Genomic DNA, 22,288 nt, shown 5'->3' on the forward strand with positions numbered 1-22,288 from the left:
TCTCTCTCCTCCCTCCTGATGTCTCTCTCTCCTCCCTCCTGATGTCTCTCTCTCCTCCCTCCTGATGGCTCTCTCTCCTCCCTCCTGATGTCTCTCTCTCCTCCCTCCTGATGTCTCTCTCTCCTCCCTCCTGATGGCTCTCTCTCCTCCCTGCTGATGTCTCTCTCTCCTCCCTCCTGATGTCTCTCTCTCCTCCCTCCTGATGGCTCTCTCTCCTCCCTGCTGATGTCTCTCTCTCCTCCCTCCTGATGGCTCTCTCTCCTCCCTGCTGATGTCTCTCTCTCCTCCCTCCTGATGGCTCTCTCTCCTCCCTGCTGATGTCTCTCTCTCCTCCCTCCTGATGGCTCTCTCTCCTCCCTGCTGATGTCTCTCTCTCCACCCACCTCAAGTCTCTCTTTCTCTCTCCACCCACCTGAAGTCTCTCTTTCTCACTCTACTCTCCTGATGTCTCTCTCTCTCACTCCACCCATTTGATTTCTCGTTCTCTCCAACCTCCTGATATGTCCAACCTCTTGATATCTCTCTATGTCCAACCTCCTGATGTCTCTCTCTCTCTCTCTCTCTCTCTCTCTCTCTCTCTCTCTCTCTCTCTCTCTCTCTCTCTCTCTCTCTCTCTCTCTCTCTCTCTCTCTCTCTCTCTCTCTCTCTCTCTCTCTCTCTCTCTCTCTCTCTCTCTCCCTCCTCCACCCTCCTGATGTCTCTCCCTCCTCTCTCTTCTCCACAGTCCTCCAGCTGAAGCTTCAGCAGAGGAGGTCCAGACAGGAGCTGATCAACCAGGGGATCATGCCTCGTAAGTAGACACCATAAGACCCATTGCCCTTTAGCCTCTTAGCTCAATATCCTCTAGCACCATAGCTTCATAGCCTGATGGCCTCTCAGCCATATAGCCTCTCAGCCCCATAGCCATATAGCCCCATTGCCTTATAGCCCCATAGCCCTATGGCCTCAGAGCCCTATAGCCTCACAACTGTATTTTTTCCATCACCTTGTAGCGCCACTGGCCTAGAGTTTTATAGCCGCAAAGCCTAACCAAAACTGGCCGTGTAAAGTCTCTTTAGAATTTGGTTTGTGCTTGAGGGACGTTTTTTTTTTTAAACGCTTGACGCTTGCAATGTCCTTCAACTGAATTGTATCTCTTTTACAACTATGCTGCCATTATGTAGCCAGTCTAAGTGATATTTATTAGATTGGATGTTGAGATGAGCTGTTTCTGTGAGTGTGTGTTTATGTGTCCTTCGCCACCATGAAAACAATAAGGGTTGATGGTTACAACCGTAACTGTGAAATCTCTGCTGCTCTGATTACTAGGGCAACTGACATCTCCTGTTGTTCTTAACACCTCCTCCCATTGGCTCCTGAATCGCCTTCTGCTGTCCTTCCTCCTCCCCCCTCTCAGCTTCTCAGCTCTCAGCCCCGCGGTCGCAACGTCTCAGCTGTTTTGCATCGAGGCTGTTAGTAAATAAATGTGTCACTCTGGCATGTGTACTCGCGTCTATTCTCAAAACCACAATTTGTGGCCAAGCAGAGATAAAGCAGATTTTGCATCCTTCAATTCGAAAACAGATTCAGGGGGTGCGAATCGGTGGCTCAACTCGGTACTGCGCTAATCATGTAGGAATTTGTTGTAATAACCCAGGTTTGATTCCATCCGGAAGTCCCTTGCAAAGTATCTTAATTAACCTATTTTGACCCACTTTGCTGTTTCTCTACAGGTTCCTGTCCAGTATAGCATAAAAGCCCATGAAAACATAGATACAGCTAATGCCATTATCTATAACACTGTTCAAAAACGGATTTTTAAGTTGAATTCAGAGCCATAGTATATTTACAGAGGTATAGGTAGAAATATTTTAAGCATTCTGACACACACTGACAGATGATGAAGACGTATTGGTTTTCCATCCATTTCATCAGTTTCTGGCTTACCCCAAGCTGATGAAGGAGCAAGAAGCATCTATTGACGGGGTGTTGATTTTCTGACATGAGACCCGAGTTGTCTGATTCCCTCACTGGTCTTGTTTCCTGTTGACCCTGACCTTCAAACAGTGAACTATTCTATTTTTGGGCTAATGCATGGATCACAGTACTCAGTACAGTACTTTTTGCTACCATTATTTGAACAGGTATGTATGGCATCAAGGATACAGACAGAGACAGGATATAAGGGACAATAAACGTTGATGTATTGGTCAAATGTTGAGTCAATTATTATTTATTGAGAAGCACAATTAATTGTATAGACGTAAAATGCAACCCAATTCATATACCCAGCCTTTGTCTTGTTCTCCACTAATGCCAACAGTGCTAGGTCACTGAAGCTAAAGCTACCTATTCTGCTTTGCCAGAGCTATAGTCTCTTGCTATCCTTTAGGATTAAAGCATGACCTTTATTGTAACCTAAAGATGTGCTCTTTCCTTTCAGTGCAAGGCTAAAGGGAAGGAGCTGTCTATTGATATCAGTAATGTATGTTAACCTTAGGCCTGCTGGATAGAGAATGATCTTCATATTCCAGGCAACTGGCAATGCTGCATTCAGAGCCAGTAGAGAGTATGGATTTGCAACTTGTAATAACTATGTACTACCAGCCTTATAGCTTACAAGTTGTTGATATTGACTAGAGCTTTGTATTGTTGCAACTAGGATTTATAATATGGATTATACACTGTAGGGCTTTTTAATGAGGAAACCCAAAATTGGAAATGTCCCCCTTTTATGGGAACGCAACACTGATCTGAATCATGGGCTTGAAGATGGGCAGAAAAGAGATCTGGATATGGGGAGAACGAGAAAATTAGCGAGCTTAAAATAGAAAGAGTGTATTTGAATGCAATGTTCTAAAATAACATCCTGCTGTTTCCCTTCAGCCCCATTTACTTCTTTCTGTTCACTTTATATCCATTCGCCGTGATAAGCAAAGCTTTGAGTACAGAGCGGCACTGTTGAACAAGGGAGTGAGCGATCCAATCAGTTAATAAGACACTTAAACTCCCAAATCCCCAGGATAATTATGTGTTAAATCAGTTGTAGAAGCTCAACCAAGAGCAGAGACGTAAAGCAGAGCAAGTTAAAAAGATATCCCTGTCTGTCAACCATATAATAATGGAGCCTCTCTATTTGAAAGAGACCTGCTTTAAACATCTTTTTCATTGCGCTCTCATTCAAAATTTGGTTCCCCTTGCCTTTTTCTTCCACAAAACAAATTGACTAATTGTGAACAAAGCACTGGTTTTATTCTTATTATTTTTGAAATTATTTGGAAATAAGTTAGAACAAAAACCATAGCTGCAGTGAAAAAGTTACATAGGTTTAACCACATGTGTATGCATGTATTTCTTGCTTGTGAAAACTGGTAACTCTAGTCCTCATTCATTGCTTTGCATGCCAGTTTACTTTAAACACTCGGGCTAGCTATTGAATATAGGGCAACTGCAACATGTATTCTTGTGTGTGAGAGACCAATGATACATTTTGCTGGCCGTGCCCTGACATTTCTTTCTGATGTTGCTGCTTTGGGGTGGGAAAAACATCTATTTTTGAAAATGATGACATATAACTATCGTGTCACCCAGACACCAGTGGACCTGAACATAAGAGAAGGTGTGAGTTGAGACAGTTTGGGGGAAGCGCGGACAGACAGACAATCCACACCTCGGTTGTGGATTCAGAGTTGTGTAAAGTATAGACGATAGAATGATTCAAAGCAGGCAAGAACATTGGGAGGTTTGTCATTATGCAAATGAATAGGAAGTGACAACATCCAGAGAGTGAGTGATGTTCCTGTGGCCACACAGCTCTGGGACCGGAACAAACAATGAGACCAGCGATGACGGGACCTTGTGTGAACCTGGACGACACTAAGGAAATACAGCCAGGCTGAAACAAAAAATATACTCTGACAGCAGGTTTAATTGGAGCACATTTATCATGCCAGTGTGTCCTTATTTCCTCTCTTCAGCCCTCTCTTGGCTCCTAGTGTTTTTCCAAGCCGTCTTGTTCTATCATACACGCAAAAAAACACATAAAAAACACAACAATCACACAAACAAACAAATACTAGCTTGTCTTTTTGTTATGCTAGAATACAGAGTGCAGAAGCCCCTATCCCCTTCCCTCCTTCCACACACTCGTTCACATAATCACATGTACACATGCAAACGTTAAGGGGAGGTCGGTTTTATTTTGTGTTGCTCTCTCTCTCTCTCTCTCTCTCTCTCTCTCTCTCTCTCTCTCTCTCTCTCTCTCTGTATCGGACCATCTATCAACATATCATATACTGTATTTTAACCTAAGTGTATTTTAAGTGTGTTCCGACTTCATGTCTTCCAGCATTAAAAGGTTCAGCAGCCTTCCATGATCACAGGAGAAGCCTGGAGCGAGCCCGCGTGAGTACTCTAACCACGCCAGCGACCTCCCCCAAAGCATATCTCCCCCCCCCCCCCCCCAATATTAACCATGATTAGAACCATGATTATACTTTCTTCAGATATTCTTCAATATTCTTCATTAATATTCTTCAGCAGACAAATCTTAGATGTTAATCTCTCTCATCTTATAATGAAAGCGAGAGTGCCGGGATGGAAGAGATCTTTGAAATAAAGCCATTTATAATGTAAGTCATTATATGTGAGTTCAATGTGGCCAGAATCGCCCCTTGAAACAGGAAATTGCTTCCTTTTTTGCCGTTGACGATATTGGCATACTAATGTATGAGATGCTTGACCATCTCAGTGGATCAAAAGATTTCATGGAACTAAACCAACCGATTCCAAGGAGTCTCAGTGCGTTGGTATTTATTACAACAACATCTTTTGAATCCATAAAAGGTCTGGGTTTGGTAGGCTTGGCATAGGACAAGCCCTGGTATGGCATTAGTGTACCATTTTATCATCATCATGGGAATGATGCTGATTCCCCACATGACTGGAAAAGCGTGTTTGTGTGTATTTGTTTACAGATACATCACAAAATCGTAATAAAATGTGTTAATGACGTTGAAACTGCAGAATTTGCAACTTCCTCCTCACCTCACCTAAAAAGCTATTTACCTTTATATTTAATATATACTGAACGCAACATGGCCATATACACTTTAGTTGATTGAAGCAGTTGAAAGATAGCATCAGTGTCACGGTCATCTGACATTGAAGATACACAACTCTGTTTTCTACTGTCCCGTTGAGATTCTGTTTGAATTGACTGCTTTTTGATGCAATGAATATGGAATGATAACTGCCATTCCTGGATCTGGTCAACAGACGGAGGACTTCCTGAAGACCAAGTTCCGCTGCCGTCCAGAGCGATCTGAGCTAATCAGGATGCACATCCTTGAGCGTAAGTCTCACACACACGCACACACACGCACGCACACACGCACGCACGCACGCGCGCGCGCACACACAGTGCCCTCTATCCTCCACAATGGGCCGCTACATCAACCCCTTTCGTTGGACAATGTGCATCTCATACTCCATTGTATGCCTTTTTAATTGTTCTCAGCCTTGCCTGTAAGTCGCTTGGGACAGAAGTGTCTGCTAAACACTTCATTAGCGATCCCAAATGACGCCACAACTCCCCTCTCCACTTAGAGCTACAGATATCATAGTCGCTTTCTTTTGCTGGTCCCATGGGATCTCATGGGGGAGTCTACTCGGGCGTAACAGTAGGATAGACAAGCCTAGCCAATGGACAGTTCCAACGTGTAGGCTGTTCTGGGTGGATAGCTTTCAAATTGAACATGGGATTCAGAGGATGAGTAGACATCTCACAGTCATGAGTGACCGAAAAGCTTGAATTTCAGGCATCCTCAACGGTGAAACAGGTAACACCCCAACGCGGGACGTCAGCCTAGCGTAGCTTTTCAAAAATGGCTCAACGTCACACCTGGTAGGGTAAACGAGGGGCCCTTTAACATGGCCGCCGTCTCCACGTTCTCCAATGCAGAGACACGCGCGGAGCCCTGCCTGCAAGCCACGCAGCTGCAGCTGAAAAGGGCTCGCCTGGCCGATGACCTCAACGTCAAGCTCTCCCACCGTCCCGGGCCTATGGAGCTCATCCACAAGAACATCCTACCCGTCCACTCCAGCATCAAGCGGGCCATCATAGGCGAGTACTGACACCCCGGCGGAGGAGATGGGGGAACCTGGGGGAATACTAACAGCCGTTAGCGTGCTGTTTCACGCTATGTGAGCGTGTTTTGATTTTTGACTGCTATTGTATTCATTTAAGCAGGCTTTGAAGTCATATACATTATTTAGGAGCAGCCATTCGGGTTATCTTGCTCAAGGATGCCTACAGATAGACTATTGTCCTGGATTATTGAATCCAGTACGTTTCGGTTGGGAGTCGAAAACCCAAGCCCACTACATCATCCTCTTCCTGCTGACATTGTTATTGCTAGCGTTGTCAATCCTTTTGATATTGCCACTACAAGAAGCTTGCAGCAACAAGAAGCAGTGTTTTTAATAGTTCACGTCGTGCAATATGCTTCTTCTGACTGCATCTTAGATCTCATTTACATCCTGAACAGACACCATAAACATTATAAAGGTTTAATGTGTAGAAAGGATTAGTTAATAATTGCTATGGAGAACCAAGTTCTGAAATATTCAGGTGTCTTTTAGTAGAAATGCCAGTTGGCCTCATAACCCAGATATTAGAATTGACCCCCACGTCCTCACCGGGGGATGTGTGCTTGTAATTTCATTAAAACCCCATTATGTCCTTCAAATGAACGGGCAAATGTCAAATGGATAAAATATAACTTCCCCTAAGCAGTGGGCGGGAGATGGGGAAGGAGAGGATTAAGGAAGAGGGACTAGACTGGCAAAATACCAAGCCTGGTGGTCATCTTACTATGAACAATGATTTGTTTATTTTTGCCGCCCCTTCCCCTCAGATGTAAGATTATGACTTTAGAGACAAGAGGTCTGCCTGCTTGATTGATGTGTAGAGGTGTGAAAGCTCAAATTCAATAAAGGTACAGTGTCTGAGGAGGATCATTTCCTGGCCAACAATAATAACAGCAATTTCATTAAAGCCTCAGATAATTCATTAGGGCACTGTGTGTTCTCTAGTGGCAATACAATACATGTGTGCATATATTTATGTATATGAATGTATACATATATGTATATGTTTGTATATTCATGTGTGTTTTTATAGTATGTTTATAAATATTTACATGTACATGTATATAGATTTATACACATGAACATAGGCATGGCATAGAGGCATACAATAGTAGGCAACACATACAAATAATAATAATATATTATTTCCGGAAGTCAAAAAGGTATAAATAACAACCATGCAGACTTGTAATGTACCCATGCTTTGAACTGTATGCATGCACAATAAATATAAAACCTTTTTTTATTTGTGTGTGTGTTTTGGAGGGGTGTGCGAGTGTGTGTGTTTGCAGGTGTATGTGTGTGTATGTGTGTGTGTTTGTGTGTTTGACTATGCAGAATTAAGAAATAGATAAGCAGGCAAACCCCGACAGAGGCAAGGCTAATGTGTGTGTGTGTGTGTGTGTGTGTGTGTGTGTGTGTGTTTGTGTGTGTGTGTGTGTGTGTGTGTGTGTGTGTGTGTGTGTGTGTGTGTGTGTGTGTGTGTGTGTGTGTGTGTGTGTGTGTGTGTGTGTGTGTGTGTGTGTGTGTGTGCGCACACCGAATTAAGACCTTGACACGTGGGCCGGGGCCCAGAGCGGCCTGGCTCAGTGGTGGAGACGGCTCCACGTTATGGGTGGGGAGGATGTTTAATCAGCCCCATGTTGTGTGTTCATCATCTCCTGCTGATGACAGATTACCGGCCAGCAGTAACTCACACAGACACACATACAGAAATAAATGCTAGAAACAGGTGCCACAGTTCACACTCCACAGGTAAGGCAGGAATTCATGCGTGAGGTGGCTGCTATAGTTTCCTCTCAGGGGGACTGAAGGTCCTGCTAATGAACGTTAGATGTTCTTGTGAGGAGGGAGGGGTTAGGGGATGGGGCAGTGGCCATGTTGTTCAACTGACACTCCTAGTCAAAAAGGATCTGTGTTCAATTACCCCTTGTCCGCAGTCTACCTGTAGGCTTCCTTGGAACATGAGCTCCCAAAACCTTACCTGTTCCTTAATGACTTTTTATCTTGATTCACGGCAAGCAGCTTTGGATTAAAGTGTCTGGTAAACGATCAAATAGTGAATTGAAAATAGTAATGATGGTTTAATGTTATGGTAATTCATCACTACTAAAGGTAATGAGTGACATGTTGTGAGTGATAAAGAGATCCAGGTAATAACTTATAGGTGTCCTGGTAATGACAAAGATAAAGATAAGTGTGTGTGTGTGTGTGTGTGTGTCTGTGTGTGTGTCTGTGCTTGTGTCAGTGTGTGTGGTGTTCGTGTGCGTATGTGGGTGTTATACATGAGGGTACACACTCGTTTAGGGTTAAAAAAAAACTGCATTTATGTTGTGACTACGAGTTAAAGTGTTCCTCACCTTTTGTCCACCTCTCATCCTCTCCCTCCTCTCCTTCCTCTCCTTCCTCTCATCCTCTCCTTCCTCTCCTTCCTCTCCCTCCTCTCCTTCCTCTCCTTCCTCTCCCTCCTCTCCCTCCTCTCCTTCCTCTCCTTCCTCTCCTTCCTCTCCTTCCTCTCCCTCCTCTCCTTCCTCTCCTTCCTCTCCCTCCTCTCCCTCCTCTCCTTCCTCTCCTTCCTCTCCTTCCTCTCCGTCCTCTCCTTCCTCTCCTTCCTCTCCTTCCTCTCCTTCCTCTCCTTCCTCTCCCTCCTCTCCTTCCTCTCCTTCCTCTCCTTCCTCTCCTTCCTCTCCCTCCTCTCCTTCCTCTCCCTCCTCTCCTTCCTCTCCCTCCTCTCCCTCCTCTCCCTCCTCTCCCTCCTCTCCTTCCTCTCCCTCCTCTCCTTCCTCTCCTTCCTCTCCCTCCTCTCCCTCCTCTCCTTCCTCTCCCTCCTCTCCTTCCTCTCCTTCCTCTCCTTCCTCTCCCTCCTCTCCCTCCTCTCCTTCCTCTCCTTCCTCTCCGTCCTCTCCTTCCTCTGCTTCCTTCCTCCATGGCGGACAGACTTCCCCAAGGCGTCGGGCGAGAGCTCATCCTTCGACGAGGACAGTAGTGGCAGTCTCTCCCCGGAGCCGCTCTGCTCCCAGGATCTCCCCGAGGCTCCGGGACCTCTGCTGTCTCCCCTGGGAAGCCTTACACCCTCCCCCACGCAGGTACCGCCCTGGCCGAGCTAGAGCCCACTGTTAGCCAGCAGCAAGTATGTAGGCCGCTCATAGTTTGTTATTCTGGGTGGGGGTAATTTGACACAGAACGATCCCAATAGGGCGTTTATTTTGTTTTATTTATAACTATTAATAATATTAATAACTATTAATAATACTATTTATAGTTGTTACTACTTCTACTACCACTGGCAATACTAAGAATGCCTCTTCTAATACTACTACTTTTTTATTCTTATTGATGAGCTTATTTTGTGAGACTGAATATTTAAAGTGGCTTCATCCATTCTGACAAAAGAAATGTCCTTTCCAGTTCCTCAATCAGGTCCCGCCATCAGCCTCTTCTATCCCGACCAAACCCGCCTCCACCACGAATCTGACCAATGAAACGGCAGCGCTGCCTTCTCACAGAGATCCCAGTCCAACATCAATGAAGGTCAGCCATCCAATCACATCATGGCAAGCCTGTCAAGAGTTTCTAATGAGATTTTGACAGAATGACCTACCCATAGCCTTGGGTTTGTTTCCAAAAATATGATTTCCCTTGCTGCAAGAGTTTAAGCACCACATTTCAAATGTAGCCAAAGCTTAATCAGCAAGTGTGCATTGTGGACCTAGGGCTGTTGTTCGGTTCTTTTTATAGCAAGACAGATATCAATACGATGCAATAAACCCATTGTCTTCATCCCTCTCTTCTCCTCCAGTCCCAGCATAAGATGACCTCTTCGGCCTACAGACCCAAGAAGCTCAAGGACCAGCCCAAGGTCGCTTCCATGTCTCCCAATGACTGGGCCAATAAAGAGCCTTAGGAGTCTTGTGTCACCTATGTTTCATCTTTATTTTATAGACTAAAGTAAAATGACCAGATGCCAATCAATAAGACACAGAGAAAACTCCCCCCCCCACCCAAAATATAGTTATCTTCTGTAAATCTCCTGAGTGTACCATTCGGAATTAATGACGTTCATTTGACCTTCACTCGTCTCCAGATCAGGAAGCTGAAGTACCACCAGTACGTCCCGCCGGACCAGAGGGGCGGCAAGGAGCCCCCCGCTGCCCCCCAGCTGGACTCGTCCTACGCCAAGCTGCTCCAGCAACAGCAGCTCTTCCTACAGCTGCAGATTCTCAGCCAGCAGAAGCTCCAGCAGAAACTACAGCAGCAGCAGAACCATAACACCAACAGCGTCAACTACGCCACCATCCTGCCTGCCAGGCCCAAGTCAGTCCCTAGTTTGTTATTTACCATGGAGTTATTGACACCGTTCTATCCAAAGGGACCTCGGCTAAGTCTAATGCGTCTAAACTTGTCTTTGGGGTTGGAAATGCTGCCGAATGAATGTGTTGTTTTCTCTGTCCAAACAAAAAAAAAGCAAGCATCAAATTTCAATAGCGAACACCATCGCAAACACTTTCCCTCCTAAAGGATGATGTCATTTTCGATCTGATCATTTTAAGCGCATGTACAGGGAAATTGACATGTGATGCAACACGACGCGCGATAGGGTATCAGTTATTAGATGCATGTCATTAACAAGAATTTGGTGGGATGGGGCTTCTTACAGGTAAATTCAGACCTGGGGGGGGGGGGGGGGGGGGGGGGGGGGGGATTGTGGAGTCCAACACCAGAGCCATTACATTATCCTGCATTAGTCTTTCTAGTGGATTGGATGGCTGGGCGAGGGTAGTCGATGAGGGAGGAGGAGAATGGATGGCAGGGTGAGAGGAGATGATGGCAGGGTGAGTGGAGTGGATTGGGGTGAGGGGATGGATGGCAGGGGGTAAGGGGAGTGTATTCAAGGGTGATTGGAGTGGAAGGGAAAGTGAGTGCAGGGGACTGGGGATGTACAGGGTATGTTCTTGATATCTGGATGCCTTTTTTTGGAGGGCAGGTGGTGGTGTTTATGGATCTGTGTGGGCACACATATGTCATAGCACCGAAGCACTGGCAATATCGTCTCCCCTTTAATCTGTCTCCGTGCAGGGATCACCAGTCACCTCCGGCCACCTCCTCTTCCTCCTCCTCCTCTTCCTCCTCCGCCATCATCATCCCCACCTCTGCTACCGCCCCCTCCTCCCCACCCAGAAACCCCAGTGCTCCCCCTGCCAGCCAGAGCACTCTGACCCACCTGAGGGCTGCCTCGGCTGGGGAGACCATGCCCCAGACTCTGCCCTCCAACCTGGATGAGATGAAGGTCGGCAGTTCTCCTCTAGTTATCCACCGGTCTTTATGCCATTTTTCTCCTTTTGTGTTGCCAAAGTTTGTGAGATGACATCATCCAGCCAGACTGTCCTCTCTCTGAAATGCACATTTATATTTATAAGTGTCATTTATTTCATTCGACATTTGATTTAATTTAGCATATTATTTTAACCAAAGCAATTTATAAATGAGGCTGAGGACAATCAAAGTAAACTGTTGATATTGGAGCAACCAAATGGAAGTGCTTTTTGCTCGATCGATTTTCTCCAGAAATCGAACATCAGAGTGCAGACTTGTCAGTTGATGACTTGTTGATATTCGAGGTGATGATCTGCATTTCAATGGCAGAGACACAGCGCATGGTGTTGTCATACTTAATGACAAAGGATATATCTCTCAGGGAGATTGAAGATGACTTAAATTCCGCAATGGCGGGGATTATTCAGACACCAAGCAAATCGAATGGCTGCTTGTGGACATTTGTGAGGTAACAAATTTCATTGGGTCAGAGTGATCGGTTCCCCTTGATACATCTGAATATAAATCTCAATGCTCTAATAAGTGGGCGAGGTTAGAACCCTGCCTTTATTTCATTGGTGGCTAGGACTTGACTGTTTGATACCAGAGCTGCCACTCCACTGAGTTGTGCGCACATTGAGAAATGGCCTGTCTACCCAGAGCTGACACATGGACATGTTGATGGATTATCTGTGTTGTTGCTCTGCCTAGAGTTTGCCTCCTTTTCCTTCCTTCCTATATTTAAAGATATTTTTATTGGCTCCTCCTCCACTTCCCTTTACCCATTGTTGCCTATGCTTTGTGTTTCTCCATCCCTCTCCCTCTCTCGTCACCTCTCTCCCTCCTTTTATTTCCTCTCTCGCTGTTTATTTCCTCTCTCTCTAAATCTCTCTCTCTCTCTCCTTCTGTCTGTCTGTCTGTCTGTCTCTCTGTCTGTCTGTCTGTCTGTCTGTCTGTCTGTCTGTCTGTCTGTCTGTCTGTCTGTCTGTCTGTCTGTCTGTCTGTCTGTCTGTCTGTCTGTCTGTCTGTCTCTCTGTCTGTCTGTCTGTCTGTCTGTCTGTCTGTCTCTCTGTCTGTCTGTCTGTCTTTCTGTCTCAGGTGGCGGAGCTGAAGGCGGAGCTGAAGCAGCGTCACCTGACCGTCTCGGGCACCAAGAGCGACCTCATCGAGCGTCTCAGGGCCTATCAGGAGCTGCACGCCGCGGCAGGCAGGGGCGGGGGCATTGTCACGGGCACCCCCTCCGCCACCATCACCTTCACCGTCCCCTCCCCCTCCTCACTCCTGCCAGCAGGGGGAGCCGCAGAGCCAGAGGCCCGGGGCGTGGGTGGAGGAGCTCTCGGTAACCCTACACCACCACCACCCCCATCCCAGCAGGGACACATCCATCCATCTCCTGCAGCAGGTATAATTGCAGAAGATTAGACCTCATTTAGGTGTCTAATTACATTGTGGCTACCTGGTGCGTGTAACTCTCCCCGAGTGTAATCATCCAATTAAACCCAACCGTGCTGATAGGGGCCTGCTTATCTGGTTACGTTTTTATTGATATTTTTGGTTAAGTTGTAATATCTTTGCTTCTGTAATGTTAAACAATTTACCAGAGTTATAACCACAGCAGTATAATGGCTTGAGAGGTGGCCTGGTTATCACATGTTTCCAGGCTGGTTTAGAAGGAGATTCTGCTCTGACCATAGTGCTGTTCACCTATCAAGCATAGCAATTCCATTTTTTACTTTACACTTAAATTTATTTTTTAGTACCAAAAACCTTAACCCCAAAACACAAGGTTGCGTCAGGAGGGACGTAACATAATGTTTTTGAATTTACCGTCCAAAATGTACTTTGTAGAAAACTTGAGCTCCAAATGCAGCAGTCAAACAAATGTACAACCCCTTGCAATGCTAGCTAGCTTCATGTTATCTCCCTTGTTACGCTCTGATGACGTTCTCATTTACCCAGCTCATTGGACTGACCCAGGCTCTAGCACCATCCCCTCCCTCAGCCACACTGCGACCCCACTACCACCACTTCCACCACCACCACCACCACAGCAAGTCATGACCTTTGGCTGCCTCCACCCCTCCTCTCCTGTTTCTCCATCACCTCACGCCGTCTCTCCGTCTGCCATGAGTCCAGAGAACGACTACACCAACACCACCACCAATGGGCTGGACGAGATGGTTAGTGGATATTGGGTCTGGTAGATACATCCATTCAATTAAAAATTGCATGGAGTGAAATCAGCTTTTTGAACTTGAAAAATTGTGTCCAATCAATCAACTGCAGTGCCAAACTTGTGTTTGCAGTTTGTGCTTGTGTGTTTGTGTTTTAAGTTTTAAGTTTTTTTCGTCGCAACACAGAGGACATTTGATTCATTTCACTCCATAGTCATGGATCAGTGCGTCGGTACGTCATTATTAGACACTTACACCAGCGTGTAGCCTGTTAAACTGAATGGCCCATTAAGTCATTTTCACTTCATCCTCCTCCATGTTCATATTTTCAACCTCATTTAACAAAACTGACATCTTGCTTAGATGCTGGTCCAGTGGATCCTCTGTCGACGTTTGTCTTTCCTTGTAATTGTCAAAGCACGGGCATAAGATTTCCTTAACATTTTACCTCTCACATACAAAGCTGTGGGCCTCTATTTCATCATCCTGGAGTTACCCTCAGGAATGAATAAAGTTACAATTTTCATCTCTTGCAAACCAAACTGAAACTATTCCCTCCCAATCCCTTCTGTCTCTCTCTTTGCCACCCCCCCCCTTTAGGCGAGGTCCCCTCCAGTGCAGCGGTGCCTCCACACCCATGCTCCCGTCGCCACCATCAAAGAAGAACCCACTTCCTGTCTCCCTACAGCCTACTCCACCCAGAAACTCTTTGTGTACTCCCCCACCGACTCCAGTGCAGCGTTCTCTCCTCCCAGCAGTACCATGGCGGGCGCCACCGTCCCTGCGTCGATCAGCACTCCTACTCCTGCCAGCAGTGGTGCGGGCGCTCAGAGTGCGACGGGGAGCGGGGCGGCCGCGTCGCCCTGCGGGGACCGGGACAGGATGCTGCGGGACAAGGACCGGCAGATTGAAATGCTGACCCGGATGCTGAACCAGAAGCAGAGGCTGGTGGAGCTGCTCCGGATGCAGCTGGAGCAGGGCAACCGAGGAGGCCGACTAGGTGGTGGTGGGGGTGGCGGTAGGGCAAAGGTTCCAGAAGCCAAGGTCCTCCTCCATATCAAGAAGGAGCCCGGCGAGACCTCCCCAGTCTGCCTCGCTTCCCCGCCAGACCACCAGCCCCTGAGGTCGGGGCCTCCCTACGCGACGCCGCACCACGTGGCGGTCAAGCAGGAAAGCGCGGCGGTGACGGACGTCATGGAGACGCAGCTGCCGCCGTGTCCCGCGGGGGGGCTGTCCCTCGCTGCCTTCCCCACCCTGGGTCCTGGGGGTCCCCCGGGACCTGGGGGCCCCCCGGACGGGTCGGGAAACCACGCCAACGGGCCCGAGCAGCCGATACGTCTGCAGCAGGCGGCGCTCCAGCTGGCCCAGCAGAGGGCTATTCAGAAGCTCCTCCTACAGCCAAAGAACCAACAGACCCAGCAGCACCTGCTTCAGAGCCCCGGCCAACAGAACCAGCAAAACCTCCAGCAACGCTCCCAGCAGAGGAAGAAGAAGTCCCACAAGCAGCAGCTCAAACAACAGCAACAACAACAACAACAACAACAACAACAACAACAACAACAACAACAACAGCAACAGCTACTTTCTCAATCACAGCCACAGCAGCAGCAGCCACAGCCCAGGCAGAGCCAAACCCAGCCCAAGCAACAGGTGCCGCTGAGGCCGCAGCAGTCAGTGATGCTGCAGAGCTGCACCCAGCAGCAGCAGCAGCAGCAGCAGCCGATGCAGCAGACAGCGGTGCCGCGCTGCCACCAGAGCCCCATCCAAGCCAAGGTTCAACAGTTGCTGCATGCCAAGCAGCAGCAAACACTGATGCAACAGACAGCACAGCAGGAGAATCAGGTCCGCTGAGGCTCCCCCACACCACAGAAACAGATCCATTACCCAGGTTTTGTGACTGTGGTAGATTTGAGAGTATTGTTCTAACACTTGGAGCAGGCTATTCTAGTGGTTAGGGTGTTGAATTCCCTAACTGGAAGAATGGTTCTGGATCTGTACCCCAAAGTATTCCTGTAGTCATCCTTGAACAAGATACTTAACCTACTTTCCCAATAATTTAATTGATCGAAAACAAAGATAAGAGAACGACAACCGTCAACGCTTAAATCGTGTATATTGGAGAAACATGGATGCCGTAACTGAAAATTGTGTTTCCTCTCAAGGGTTCTCAACTTCTCCTCAACCAGCAGAATGGCTCCGCCACCTCCTTCAACCTGGACTACCTGAATACGGTCGTTTCCCCGGCCCTGCTTACCGACGGCAACGGAAACCACTTCCTGGTTGCACTGACCAATCATGTGTCCGAGTTACAAAAGACCAGCCCATCAGAAAACATTGCAACCACACAAAACACTCCAAAGGTACACATACTTACTGTTTGTGTACTTACTGTTATATAATTGGGGAGGTGATTGTCTTACAGCAATTTTTATCCTTTTTTTAGGGACTCCAAGCTACACCTTGGCTCCCTGGCCAGTTAGCTCCTCAGCCAGATTGTCCTCACAACCAATCAGAAGACAGGACATACCCAGGGTCCTTAAAAGTACCAAACAGAAAGGTTGATTACTTTTCTTTTGTCTGAAAACAACTCTTTCTTGTATATGCTCCTTCCAAGGTAACTTTGCCTTGTATTGTAACTCATTATCTGTTATGATTGGTTTGTTTTAAATAGGACGCGGGACCTGAAGTTGCAATCGACCAATCCCAGCAGGAGGGCATTCATTCCCTGTCATCATTCTTTGACAATGAGACTTTGGGGAAAGACGCGTTGTTACCCTCGGTAAAAACGGTATGCGTTCCACAGTTCCAAAAACAATGATTACCACAATGAGGAAACACTGTTTAAAGGCCTTACCTACCAGAATGGTTTGATATTCAAAGCAGCTGTTCTACTTATTTGATTAATCTCCTCTCTGTTTTCTGTCATCGTCTCTCCTCTCCTTTCCTTTCCTTTCCTTTTCTCCTCCCCTACCCTCTCCTCTCCTCTCCTCCCCTCCCCTACCCTCTCCTTTCCTCTCCTCCCCTCCCCTACCCTCTCCTTTCCTTTCCTCTCCTCTCCTCTCCTCTCTTCTCTCTTCTCTCTTCTCCTCTCCTCCCCTACCCCCCTCTCCTATAATCTCCTCTCCTCCCCCCTTCTCGCATATTCTCTTCTCTCCTCCCCTCTCCTCTCCTCCCCTCGCCTCTCCTCGCCTTTCCTCTAATCTTCTCTCCTCTCCTATAATCTTCTCTAAACTCCTCTCTTCTCGTATGCTCTCGTCTCGTCTGGTCCTCACTGATCTGATCCCCTCCAGGAGGAGGAGGAGGAGGTGTTCTCAGTCCTGGACCACAGCCTCCTGTTCAGCCCTCTGTCTCCGGCCTCTCTGAGGACGCCAGGCTCCTCTCCTGGTTACAGAGTAGGTGTTCATCTCTCTGCTGATCCTACCAGCCTGTACCTTTTATCATGTATCCCGCACTCACACGTTGATTCCTGCGTTGTAGGAAAACCCAGACGACCTCTTCGACATCCTGTTTCAAACCGGAGGTGAGAGCGAATACAATTTTGTAGCTCGAAACGAAAAGAAGTGAAGTCTAATTCTGGATATCGTTTGCTATTTATTGTTATTAATTTATTTTTTCAGAAATATCATCCTCCTTCAAACCCTCTCCAGACCCCTCCCTGGATGGCCTGCACACCAGCCCCCCCCTTCCCCCTATTCCTCCTCCTCTCTCCCCCCTACAGCGGGAGCTGTCCTCTCCTGCCTCAGCACCACCCTTCGACCACCTTCATTTCCCACACGCGATAAACAAAGTGTTATCTTATCTTAACACTCGGCAACATCCGACCTTATGTCCCCAAGAGGTGCCTGGACCGGCCTCCAACACAACCCCCATCCCCTCCTCCATCACCATCAAAGAGGAAACACTGGCGGACGAAGAGGAGGAGGAGGAGGCGGAGGTGCGGGGAGCCTTCCACAGCAGCGGGCGCTTGGAGGACTTCCTGGAGAGCGCCACGGGGACCCCCCTGCTGGGGGCGGAGCCTGGCAGCCCGTTGACCTTGATTGACGACCTCCACAGCCAACTGCTGAGCTCCTCCAGCCTCCTGGAGCACCCGCCCTCCCCCATGGACACCTTTGACCTGCACGGCTGCCTGGCCGACCCCCACCCTGGCCCGAATCGCTTCGAGGCCCCCGGGGGTCAGATGGTGGACATGATGGAGTGGCTGGATCTCACAATGGGCACGGGGGAGGGGCTTAGCGAGGACACGCTCCCGACCGACTTGGCTCCGTTGGCCCCGCCCACGCCCGTAAGCGTCTTCTCCGCAGATTTCCTCAACATCTCAGACCTGCAGATGGGATGGGATTCATGCTTGTAAGGGAGCAGCACTTGCAACAGTCAATGGGGTCCTCGGAGAAGGCCTGTGATTCGCTGTGTTGTCAATCATCTCGGCCAATCAATGTTAATGATTTGTGTCTCATACAGAAAGTAAGTCAAATTACATATTTTCCTACTGTATAAAGGTCAAGTTGGACCTGTTTCTTGTCCTATTATAACTGTAAATCTTAATTCCCAAAATTGAGGAGTGCGAAACTATGCGACCATTCTATGTAAACGTATCTCACTAGTTTGTTTCTAGCAGAAGTGAGAATGGATCCACTGCCATCACTTATGGAGTACCGCCCATATATGGACAGTCCTTTTTCAGGTCTTCTGTACAGGAACACATGCGAGAGAATATAAAACGTTGAATCACAATAGTTGGTCTGTACCTTTCAGTAAAGCAATATCATGCACTCGATTATGCAATGTCTGACAATACTTTTCAGGCAGGTTCTACGGTCCTTAATCAGATTAATTAGTAGTGACTTTACAGAGATGATTCATGTTGGAGGTTGAAAGGGCCCCAAAACTTCAGGTCACATTCAGACATTTCAATACAGCGCCATTAACCTTTTCTAATTTCCTTTCAGGATGAAACAGCTCATCTTGTTAGAAATGCAGCAGCGTCAGCACCCTTGATGATTGCCTAAGACAAGGACTTATCCTTGGCAAGTTTTAAATGCAGACAGGATGTGTGGTCTGTGTGATTATAAGTCAAATTTTCTTGTTTAACTCAGCTATCGATTGATAATCTACATTTAGGACTCTTATCAGTTGGTTTGTTATCCACAATTGCTCCCTAACGGACTGGTTGTGGAGGCTTGATATATTTCTGCCTATTTGCACTTTCCTCCCACTGTCAATCAAATGACGTCAAACAGCTTTAACACACAAAGTTTACAAAGGAGAAGTCCTCAATGGGTTCATGGGGTATCAATACTGGGTTGTGGAAAATAGCTGCCACAGTCACACCAGTGCAGTTTTACAATGTAGCCATAAGCCATAAGAGTGGAAAACTCTGTGTTAACTTGTGTTGTATTTTATCTTTATTAACAGTGAATGTATCACAAACAATACATAATTAAACGTATTATGGAAAGGAATCAAATTTAGCGAGAGACATTTTATAATTTGATACATTCATTTACTAAGTTATTAACCTGCAAAACTTTTGATCATATGTATCATTTGTTTTTTTCGTGCTTATTCGTTTGCATTTTGGTAAATTATCCCGATGATTAAAATGACCGCAAAGTTAATTGTTTGTGAAGCAGAAGGATTTAGTTTTATGAGCATCAGGCTTTTGCAGCCAGAATATATTTTTAGCATGCCATCATTTAAAGCTCATGGTCTTACTTAATTATTACTGATTATGCAATTTAATTCTCCTGAATGTAAAAAAAGAAAGAAAAATTAGCACAATAGGGTTTTCGTTCATCAACTTAAATCTTACACAGAATGGTGCATGCTGTAAAATACAAATAAATATTTTATGTTGATTGGGTGCTACTTAATTTTTACCACCAGATTTGTGGTTTCACTGTGTGTGTGTGTGTGTGTGTGTGTGTGTGTGTGTGTGTGTGTGTGTGTGTGTGTGTGTGTGTGTGTGTGTGTGTGTGTGTGTGTGTGTGTGTGTGTGTGTGTGTGTGTGTGTGTGTGTGTGTGGATGTTCACGCATGTGTCATTAAGTTACACACACACGACATGCCCACACACACCCCATACAAAAATAGAGATAGCAAAGGAGGGTATATGGCGTTTTACCCATGCTGTATTTTTGTAAAACACTTAATTCGTATGTATTGTAATATTCTAGACAATGTCTGTTCTTGTACTGCATCAGTACTTTTGCCAATGTGTTCTCCATGGACTATCCTCTCACAATGGCCTTACATGATGCAATCTCACTGAGTTTGCGAAACTTAAACAAATCCTTGTGGTTGTGAATTGTGTTATATAGAGAGTAGATTCCTTTATAGACGGATGAAAATGCACTGTAGAAATATTGATATGCTATAATGTATTGTATTTAGGACTAATCTGTGACAAACAAATTATCGTTTGTTGCTATTTTCTGTGCTATACAAAGTTGTGTCTCTCACCAAGTTAAACATGCCGTTTTGGATCATCTGTAAATGCATACATGGGTGGATTTGAGGTTGTTGGTCGTTTTCTGTAACAAACCAGGGTTTCATGGAACTGAAAATAATCACAAACATTTTCAAGTATAAATCTAGGTTCTAGTTCCTCCTCTACATCAAAGGCTTATTGGCCAAGGCCAATTCATGCAGCTAATGTTGCACCAACCTAGCTTATCCAGGGAACTATGCTCGTTTCTAGTTGGCAAGATTTTTTCTTTTTTTTTTTCTTTCTCTATCCTTTTTGTCTCAACATTGCACTCAATGCAAGCCAACAAGTTAAAGAAATTCTAAGATAATTTAGTTAAACAAGTAGCAGCTCGATAAGGTCACTGTTGCTCGCAGTCGAGGGGCCATATTCTAACACACTCTCACTCTTATCAGGATGTGAACACTCAAAAATAGTAATTGTGCTACGCCTCTCTGTAAGCAAATTAAAGTTGATTGAACTTCAGGATTTTTTCTTCTCGGACGTTTCTTTTACTTTAAGTGAGTTTTAGTTTTAACCATTCAGCAGATATCAAGCACATATTCACTGTGATGGGCCAGCAAACGCTTCAAAGGTTGGCATTGACTCAACCTTGTTTGACTTTGGGAATACTCAATTTAAGATGCTTTCTGCCTTAATCTATTTTGTTGATGTTCTTGCTAATTATTTGCTATGCCACTTCATGTACATACATAGCCTTCTGTAAGTGTACAATTTCCTTCAAACAAGTTTGTATTGATTCAAACACAAGACATTTCTCAAATTTGTAAGGCATTTGTTTGCAGCAATATTTGCATTTATTGAATAATAAAGTGGAACGAAAGTGAAATGATTAAAATAAATAACACAAAAATATTCTTTGATCTTTTGTTGTTCCTAGTTAAAGGTTGTCCTTAGTTAGGAGAGAGGAAGTTGGGAATATGCTTATGTCGGCTGTGCTGACATGTTGTGCACTCCCTTTTATCTACAAAGACTTGCCGTATTGCTTTTTTGTCTTTCCTGGCTTTTCATTGTATATCGTTTGGTATCGCCACCACCTCTCTATCTCTCTCCTACATGGCTCCCCCACTGTTTCACTGTGTTTGTATGTGGGTGTTTCTTGTGTGTGTGCATGTGGGTGTTTGTGTGTGCATAAAATCCTAAAAAAAAACTGAAGCAAAGAGACAAAGGGGTAATGAAGAGCGCGGCACGTTGGATAAAATCGCTGAAATGCAGATTGTCACGAGCGCTTCCTGGCCGGCCTTAGTTATTTCTATAGCACAGTATACACGGCCAACCAGAAACGTAGCACGGCAAATCAACACCGCAGGGCCTGCACACTTAGAGAGAGAGCGTAAGAGAGGTAATACTATTTACGGTGTCCTAGTGGGAAATAAAACCACAGCGTGAAGCTTGCACTTTGAAATAGCTTTTTTTTTTCCTTTTAGAACACTCCTCCACCCTATTTTAATGCGAAAGTTTGCTGTGTCCTTTTTTTCCCCAGTTTAATTAAACATTTTATTAAAGTGATCCTTCAGGCTAAGGTGTTGACACGCATTGTCAATCTTGGTTATTCAAGGAAACTAGTTTGGTTTTTTCAGCAAATCGTTTTTCAGTAGGTAAAGAATCTTAAAAGAGGTTATGTTTTCTTCCATTTACATTCTTACTTTATTTAAACTATCCCACTACAGAGTTCATATATATGGCCTAAAATCTCTTATTCTTACATGGTGGGGGACGATGGTGGTGTCGGAAAAGGTCGGAAACACACAAACCAGACACAGTTTGTGGTGATGTTACCCAGCCTGATCAGAAAAGGTATCCAATAACAACCCAAAGACAAACCTACATCAACTGAGGCATACATAAATGCACACACACATACGCATGCACACAGACACATACACTCAGATAACACAATGGGGTATGGCTCTAGACTAGAGACACAGGCTTGCAGGCCTCATTCCATTGGGTTTAACAACGACCTGCAAACAACACATTATGATACAATCAGTGATGTCTATCAAGCACAGCCTACCCTGCAATATATCAAATATGATGTCTAAAAAGTAACAGAAGTTATTTTTTCAACAATTTCAAATGCTGAAATAAACATTTTCGAGAGGTGCAATGATTGACAGTATAATTCTTATAGGTCAATGAGTGGATATCACATACTACGCAGGGTAGGCTCGAGATCTCGAGCCTCT

General features: G+C 45.8%; 1 protein-coding gene across 1 annotated transcript in view; it reads left to right on the forward strand.

Moving 5' to 3' along the window:
* The window catches only part of LOC130373228 (myocardin-related transcription factor A-like), a 38,471-nt gene extending 16,973 nt beyond the window's left edge, over positions 1–21,498 (forward strand). Inside the window, exons 3-20 of the mRNA XM_056579591.1 lie at positions 725–790; positions 4,328–4,383; positions 5,257–5,332; positions 5,942–6,103; positions 9,067–9,215; positions 9,538–9,660; positions 9,929–9,988; positions 10,214–10,443; positions 11,206–11,416; positions 12,541–12,844; positions 13,402–13,622; positions 14,217–15,458; positions 15,779–15,976; positions 16,060–16,173; positions 16,288–16,404; positions 16,907–17,008; positions 17,094–17,136; positions 17,264–21,498. Of these exons, the coding sequence (XP_056435566.1) occupies positions 725–790; positions 4,328–4,383; positions 5,257–5,332; positions 5,942–6,103; positions 9,067–9,215; positions 9,538–9,660; positions 9,929–9,988; positions 10,214–10,443; positions 11,206–11,416; positions 12,541–12,844; positions 13,402–13,622; positions 14,217–15,458; positions 15,779–15,976; positions 16,060–16,173; positions 16,288–16,404; positions 16,907–17,008; positions 17,094–17,136; positions 17,264–17,967 (4,178 nt within the window). The 3' untranslated portion in view covers positions 17,968–21,498. The remainder of the gene's footprint in view (positions 1–724; positions 791–4,327; positions 4,384–5,256; positions 5,333–5,941; positions 6,104–9,066; positions 9,216–9,537; positions 9,661–9,928; positions 9,989–10,213; positions 10,444–11,205; positions 11,417–12,540; positions 12,845–13,401; positions 13,623–14,216; positions 15,459–15,778; positions 15,977–16,059; positions 16,174–16,287; positions 16,405–16,906; positions 17,009–17,093; positions 17,137–17,263) is intronic.
* The last annotated feature ends 790 nt before the right edge of the window (positions 21,499–22,288 follow it).

This window comes from Gadus chalcogrammus, chromosome 2 (genome assembly GCF_026213295.1).
Source record: "Gadus chalcogrammus isolate NIFS_2021 chromosome 2, NIFS_Gcha_1.0, whole genome shotgun sequence".
Lineage (NCBI taxonomy): Eukaryota > Metazoa > Chordata > Actinopteri > Gadiformes > Gadidae > Gadus > Gadus chalcogrammus.